Here is an 8,556-nt window from a genome sequence, read left to right as displayed (position 1 = left end):
AGAGAATTTACTATAATTTAAAATATTTACAAAATGTATACAAATTACACCTCTGAGTCAAAAAGGTGCTAATAAGAATTAGAATATTTAGAATATTTCATAAGCCAAAACATGATTTGTTTAATTAAATAAAGTTGAAACTATATTAGTTAACTTTATTTTTAAAAGTTGAGCTGTTCACATAAAATTTCTCTAAGTCTAAAGGCACTTACCCAAATCAAGTAGAAGCAGCTAATTGAAGAATTTTAAAAGTACCTCTTTAAAAGAGAAAGAAATCACACATTTTAGCTAAAAGTGAAAGTTTATCATGAAAATTAAAAAAAAAAAAATGCTTACATTTCAATGGAAATACTTAGGCTATTATTTACATATCTGATATTCAAACAAGCATTAAATTCTTATTTTTGCTAATAATACACAAGATATCCTTAAATGCTACCTAATTCATGTATTTTTGACAAATGCTCAGAGAAGTGAAGTGACTCAACAAAGATCAAAAGATTATTCATGCTAGGTTCCCTGCTTCCAGTTCTCATATTGTTTAAACTGGCAGTTCTCTGGGTCTTATTTCCAGCCCTGTCCTTACTCTCATGTTGGAATGAAATGTTTCCTATGTTAATTTTTTTTTCCTCTTAGAAAGAAATAAAGGGGACGTACTATCTCAAACTTGGTCGAGTTATTTAACATTTCAAAATTTCACATCTTTGTTAACACAAAAATAATATTCTCTATCTTGACCTATCTCTCAAAATTGCTAGAGAAATTAAGTAAAATATAAGCAAACATTTAGAAAATTTGAATTCAACATAAATGCAAGTTATAATCCTTATTATAGTTGTTTAGTATATTAAACTATAGCTTGTAGTTAAGCATTTACACTATAAAATTTATAATTTAATTTTCATCCTAGAAGTTTTTATTTCAATTGTTTCAGTTTCTACTTGAGAAATTTTTGAAATGTATTTCTCTATTTCATTTCCTTTTTTAAAAGTGATAATTCTAATTTTATTGTTAAAAATAAAAGAGGGTAACCAACCTGAATGGGGATATATTGGTAAGCATTTGTCTTAATGTGATTCCAAGGGATCCTGGCTGTCTGATATTGAGGAACAGCCTTGAGAGAATGAGGGATGGTGAACTTCCGATGATGTTGGTTGGCTTTGTTCTAGGGGAAAAAAAAAATGTATGTATATATATATATATATATATATATATATATACACATACACACACACACACACACACATATATGTAATTATATCAATATCATGTGTCAGAGTAGATCTGAATATAACCAAATGAATTATTTTTTCAGATAAATTCAAGAGTATACCAAAAGGACCTAATGAAAAGAAAGTTTGTTTTTACAAAAGGAACTCAATATCTACACACATAAAATGAACTGCAAACTTGCGAAAATGGTTTGGTTCATTCAATCTCTCACACTAAAATGTCTAATTGAAAAAAAAAAAGAAGAAGGGGATAATTTCTTGATTTACTAAGATATGTGTCTCAGGTTATGGTTTCTTTTACATGTATGGTCCAAAAACCAATATTTGAGTCATATAGAATTGAGTTTAAATCTACATTTTGCAGAATCTGTGACTTGGAGCTACTTGTTAATCTCTTTGGGTGTCACTTACTTTGTAGAAGTAAGTTAATTAACATAAGGAGAGCACTTTCCATAGTGCTGACATACTTAAGGAGCTCTAGAGGCAGCATAGGGAGCTCTGGTGGCATAGTGTCTAAGGCATTTGACTGCTAACTAGAAGGCTGGCAGTTCAAACTCATCAGCCACTCCTCAGAAGGAAGACTGTGCAGTCTACTTCTGTAGTAATACTGCCTTGGAAACCCAAGAGGGATCGCTGAGTTAGATCAGACTCAATGGCAATGAGGTTTTTTTTTTTTTTTTGAGTGGCATAGTGGGTAGTGGGTAAAACATTTGGAAGCTAGCCAGAAGGTCGGCAGTCCAGACCCAACAGCTGCTCCATGGGAGCAAGATGAGACAATCTACTTCCCTAAAGATTTACAGGCTTGGAAACTCAACGTGGGTGGCTGTGAGTCAGAATCAACTCAATGGTTGTGGGTTGATTTGGGTTATGGACATATATTTCATGATTAATAAATATATCTTTCCTCCCTCTTTTATTTTGAATCAGCTATATGAACCTGCCCATAGATTATTGTAAGGATTAAAATTAGAATTATACACAGTGGCATATTCCCAAGGAGTGCAATAGTGCAGTAGTTAAAGTGTTCAGCTACTAACCTAAAGGTCAGCAGTTAAAATCCACCAAATGTAGTGCAGGTGAAAGATGTGACAGTTTGCTTCCTTAGAGATGCTAGCCTTGGAAATCCTACAAGGCAGTTCTATTCTGTCTTATAAATTGCTGTGAGTCAGAATCGAATCCACAGCAACAGGTTTTGGGGTTTGGCCTATTCTCTTGGGATAATTTCCAGTTGTTAGAAGTGGAAAGTCAATGATTTTTTTAGAATTACCATAAAATAGATGTTTGATGAATACATATGATAAATTGGTAGTTTGGGAGAATTCTTTGGTGATAATTTTGACAAAGCTTTAACAATCAGAAGTTACTAAAAACAAACAAGTTACTAGTTTGCATAGCATTTAAGCAGGAGCTAGTTGTGTTATAAAAGTTTTTGAAGGAATTTTTGCATGTGCTAGAGATAGATAATAAAATAATAACAGGAACTATTATTAGTATACCAATTGTGTCCCCAATAATAACCTATTGTATAGTTACATGTATTATTTGATATTTTTCTCATAAAAAATTCATATGATCAGTATATTTGTGTTTATTTTTCAAGAAACAGCAGGCTAGAGTAAGTAGCTAAATTAAAGCCTAAGTTGCTTGGCTCTACAGCCTGTTACTATTGTTCAGCTGCACATGTCTCTTGTCCACAGATGATGAGTTCGATAACCTCCTATGGTTTAGGAGATAATCACTAACAGACTTTAATTTTGAAACATCAGACTATGTCATATCATCAAAGAGAAGTCCAATCCAAGCAATGCCAAGTATCAAAACTGCCATTTATATTAGATATGTTGCACTTTCAACAAAATTTGAGGTTTGAAACTTCTCCAAAGTTAATTTGAGAATTGCATAACATTCCTTTTCTTAAAAGACCGCCACAGATCTATTTTAAACAATGATAACAAAAATATTGTTAATTATTAATTTGGTACTAAATATGTCTTTGTGTTGAAATGGTAAATGGGTTGGAATATAAATGATAGGTGAAATGTATTATTTTACTTGAAGTTAAAATTTGTATGAAAAGCTTACCAGCTGTCTCAGGTAATTCTCTTCCTTTTTAGTCAGCTCAATTTTCTGTTAACAACAAATATCAACTGTTATAAAATACAAAAGAAGGTATTATGGCATATTGTTTAACTAATTTAATTTGAATGAAAATTACTCACATCAGTGATTTCATCAGCTGATTCCTTAGGGAAAGAAAATGAGAATCAATTTCCTTTGATGACCCACCAGAAATTTTGTCTCAATTGTTATAATATAAGATGCAGGGCTAGTTATTTTAATTCTTGAGAACCAAGCCAACACTACTGAGAAATAAAGTCCTAGTTTATAAAATATAGAAATATGTTAAAAATTAAATGAGTTAAAACATCCTTGTTAGAACACGGGCTCTGTGGCAACATAATGGCACATGATTGAAATGTTTTATTTCAAATTTCTCATTTATATACTTTGCTTATGGAATATCTAATTTCTATGTAGTACAAGCAGATACCCCCACCAAATAACAACAACAACAGCAACATTTTGCCTGCTGACATATGTGACACAGCCTGAATATTTTTTTCTGTGAAGACTTTTTTTTTTTTTTTAATTAGTGGACATGACTGTCAGCTTGAGAGAAAGCGTAAAGCATGTTTTCTACTATACTGATAAGGAAGAACTTGGACCTTGACCGAGGCTGCAAGACTATAGCCCATGATCCACATCTCACCCTTTCCCAGAAAATTCCAATTGTGTTCACTCATTGGCTAGTTCCACAACAGCAGATATTTCTTGTACCTGTGATTTATGCACCCCACAACCTACTCCAGTATTCAGTGTTCTAAACAATATGAGAGCTTCTCCAGGTACACTGAAGGTATTTGCCAGGATCCTCATCTGACATTGTCTTATTTTAAAAATGTATATTTCCAATGGACGAGAGTTCAGCTACACATTACCAAAAAGTATGGCATGGAGAAGCTACTCAAGATATTTTATTTCAGTTCTTAAAAATGATTTTGAGTCTCAGCATATTTCTTACAAGATTTTTCTTTTATTTCCTTTGAATATTTTGATATGATTCTGTTTATAAATTATCAACACTTCATTTGCTTAAAATAGTCATGAAGATGAAAGCACAGTATTTTTCAATGAACTGGTTGGCTGTTTGATACTGAAAGAAAGTATCACTTACTTCACTAGATGAGCTGCTAGAAGATACCTTAAGAAATAAACAAAAATAATAGAATTACAATCTGAATCAAGGATAATGAATCCCTAGCAGTATTTTTTTTCCCTAAATTTTATTTATTTTCTTGTTTCTGTTGAAAACATACATAGCAAAACATACACCAATCCGGCAGTTTGTACAAATACAATTTAGTGACATTGATATATTCTTCTAGTTGTATAACAATCCTTACCCTCTTTTTCTGAGTTGTTTATCCCTTGTTAACAAAAACTCACTGCCCCTTAGATTTCTATCTTGTCTTAGGCCTTGCTGTTGTCAATATGATTCCGTATAGATGGTTCTAGTGACAAAGGCACTTGACTGCTAACCAGTAGGCTGGCAGTTCAAACCCACTAGTCACTCCTCAGAAGGAAGGTTGGTCAATCTAGTTCCTCAGTGATACTGCCTCGGAAACCCAAGGAGGGGTCATTATGAGTCAGGTCCGACTCAATGGCACATAACAACAACAAGAAAAAAAGTGTAACACTCAAGGTAGACCATTTTCCCTAGTCAAGCTAAACTTTTGTTTGACTTTATGATGATTTCAGAGAATATTTTTGATATTAACAGAATGAATTAAAGTTTTATCTCATATTATAATGAATGCATTGGCATGATACATAAAAAATAACAAGTGTAATTAAATTTCCAGGTCAAAAATAGTAAAAATGTGCTTTCTGAAAAATAAAGAAGCAGAAGAAAACATATAAAATTCATGCTGCATGAAAATATTACTTAGATGGAAGATCTTAACTGAAAAAATTCAGGACACTGGAAAGAAGCACAGTTAAAGGCAAGGAATAAATTATATTTTTAAGCAACTTAAAACTATCATGTATTTTATTTAGAAATGAATTTTCACATATATCACACCATATTATTAATCTTTTAGTGTTAATTTTAGAAATATGAATCAAACATAGCTTCATACAAAAACAACATCTTACCCTATTAACAGTCTTCTTTAGAATTTCCTTAAAGGAAAAAAAAAATTAGACATATTATTCCTTTTGTGTTAGTTATACAGAATTTCTTCTTAAAAGTAGAAAAATCCCTGTTTTGTAAAGATAAGCATCAAAATACTTTTATTGTCATTACTTATTTCATTCACTGTTGAATCTCTAAGATCTAGAATCATGTGAAAGATATAGCGGTAGCTGAATAAATATTTCTGAAATGAATGAAATCACAAGATTAATCTAGGCAGCACATAATTATTTCAATAGTTCTTTGTTTACTTACACATGTGTGTGTGTGTGTATTCAGACTTGTGAGTTGAATGTTATATAATGTTTCAATCATTAGCACTATGCTTACTACTTACTTATTAACAGATCATTATGCAAAAATGGAGGATGATTACATCATTACATAACTTTCAACTTACATCATTACATAGCTGCCACATTACATCAGTAAGTTACTACTATATTACATCATTATTATCTGGTAAACCATTGAGAATCATGGTATAGCCAGGTTGGCACATAACCTTAACCAATACAGCCAGCATCATTCTAGCCTTGCAACTTGACATTTGTTTCTGCCAGATATATGTCATTAATACACAAAATAGTTGGATAGTAGATTTTTTACTATCGTCATAAATGTGAAATGTCAAATAATGAGATACTATAAGTCAGGAGTAGGTATAATTTAAGTTTAACAAAGAGTAAATTTCAAGAAAAAAATATTAATTATATAATTGCTTAAGTGGAGAACATATAAGAGGGAAAAAATCACAATTGACTGGTTTGGAAGTTCACGAAAATGGAAGCTACTAAATGACAAGGTCTTCATGTCTCATGGAAACTGATAAATTTTGTTGATTAGTTGATCCATGGAGGATTAAATCTTTAATTCAATTATTCATCAATTATCAAAATAATAGTTGTTTGTTTTCTTTGTTATTCATGTTCTCAATTTTTGGTAGTCATCAAAACTATATCATAGGAGAAAGAAATCAGTATCAAATAAAATATGTTCTAAGAATTACATATAATTCTAGGCTTCAACTGCCAAAATTTTAGTTAGTAGTTTAACCAATTGCACCATCCAGGAGCTGACTCTTTTTTAGATAATTGGATCTTAATATTTATATATTCAAAAATCCCTGAAAGACTCAGATAAATGCAATTGTTTACTTCAGAAAAATGCAGGTATTCCCAAAATAATCAAATTTTCATTAGGGTGCTTAATAAAATTCTGGAACTTGTCCATTGATCTCAAATTAAGATCTACTGTTTTGCCTTGGAAATGACTGAAAAACAAAACAAAATAAACAAAATAACAACAACAAAAAACACCCAAACTCACTGCCATTGAATTGATTTGGACCCATAGCGACTACTTCTGAGGTGGTAAATCTTTATGGAAGTAGTTAGCCCCATCTTCCTTCCACAGAGTACTTTGCCCATCTTCCTTCTGCAGAGTGGCTAGTGGGTTTGAACCACCAACGTAACTTCCAGTTAGTAGTCAAATGCCTTAAACACTGCAGGACTAGAGCTTCTTGCTAATGTGAAAACAGTAACTAACTTTCCTAACTCAATGGGCCACATGGGAAGGGAGGTGGTAGCCAGCCAGTGGGAAATCTGGTATTTGGGTGTTGATGTAGAAAAACTGTCCAAGATCCTGCTAACCAATTATCTGTGAATGATTGCTTTGTTTAAGCAGTATACATTTATGTTGTCTTGAAATTGTCATATTTTTGTAAGCATCATACCTTTGACTTAAAATTAGAGTTGTTGATCTATATTCTAAAAAGTGAGGTAATAATCCATGTCAGCAATGACAAATTTAAATTAAAAAGAGTAAATAAAATTAAAGTATACAAAAAATTATATTACTTAAGTATGATTTTGTATTATATTCTGTTTGTAAATCTTCCCTACTTTTGGTTTTGGCCAAGGTAATGTAATTTAGCTGTGGTGTAGAGAGAAGTTCCTCTTGGAAAGCAGTAAAAATGTGCATTACTCTGGATTCAAGAGGGATGTAACCAGTCTCTCATTCTTTGGCAATTCTGCAACCAAAATATTACAGAATTATGCAGAGCAAGTAAGGGTGATGGTCCATTAATAGAAATATCTCATTTTGAAACTATAGCCCACAAAGAGCCACAAATTGCCCACAAGTATGTTTTCTGGGACCTTCTTGATGTCCATTCAGAGTTGTTTTTTATTTTAATTTCTAATACCTACAATGGAAGTATAAGCAAATAACATGTGATTGACAAAGTGTATCTAAAATATATCTCATCAATTAACTAATAGTAGAAAAGTGTAAAAAAATTACCTGGCTGGTATGCTTGACCACATCTTCATCCTCCTTATCTTGCTACAAAATAAATGATATGTATTACCTAACCACAACAAAATAAAAATTAATTTATTAAATATATTTAATGTAAATTGTTTTGACTTACTTCTTGAAAGAAGCTGGCAGATTCCTTAAAAAGAGGAAAAGGAAAAGAAAGTATATTTTAATTATTTACTTATAAAATTGTTAATTTTTTTTTTTAGGCTTATATTCTTTCTCAGAAATAAAATGCATAGGAATAAAACTAGGGTATTTTAGCAAATGTCTTTAGTAGTATGCAGGAAAACAATTGGACAGTGTTATTGCATTTGGTATTGATCTGTATAAAATAGAATTCTTATTTTAAAATTATACAGTGGACTGCTCTACTCAATTCACAAAATTTAGGATGTGTACCATGTCTCCTGGTATGATAGCGATATTAATGGGTGACCTTTCAGAACAGAAATAATAAATGTATCGCTCATGTCTACTAGTACAAATCTAATCTTTGTAACTTTGGTTGTGTACATCTTTTATCTGCCCCTCCCCACATTTTTTTATAGAAGACTGTATTTACAATTTTCCCTGATTTTTACCTCTAAATTTATCAGGTAAAAAGCTAAATTTAAAGGCTGTCTAGTACAGTGTATAATATCTTGGTAGTTAGCAGAGTGCAGTCTTCATAATAAAATGGCTTACCTCACTGGTGGGAAGCTGTTCTCTGGTCTATATACAGTAAAAAAAAAAAAAAAATAT

At 31.5% G+C, this 8,556-nt stretch overlaps 1 protein-coding gene across 1 annotated transcript in view; it reads right to left on the bottom strand.

The window, feature by feature from the left end:
• LOC103198638 (alpha-S2-casein-like) overlaps positions 1-8,556 on the bottom strand; it is a 20,122-nt gene that overhangs the window by 2,162 nt on the left and 9,404 nt on the right. Inside the window, exons 10-13 of the mRNA XM_007942810.1 lie at positions 6,708-6,763; positions 3,315-3,361; positions 1,037-1,165; positions 213-231 (exon numbers count right to left, since the gene is read on the bottom strand). Of these exons, the coding sequence (XP_007941001.1) occupies positions 213-231; positions 1,037-1,165; positions 3,315-3,361; positions 6,708-6,763 (251 nt within the window). The remainder of the gene's footprint in view (positions 1-212; positions 232-1,036; positions 1,166-3,314; positions 3,362-6,707; positions 6,764-8,556) is intronic.

Source organism: Orycteropus afer, unplaced genomic scaffold (assembly GCF_000298275.1).
Source record: "Orycteropus afer afer isolate SDZICR_OR568_19922 unplaced genomic scaffold, OryAfe1.0 scaffold00098, whole genome shotgun sequence".
Taxonomy (NCBI): domain Eukaryota; kingdom Metazoa; phylum Chordata; class Mammalia; order Tubulidentata; family Orycteropodidae; genus Orycteropus; species Orycteropus afer.
This window is presented reverse-complemented; position numbering and strand designations above follow the sequence as displayed.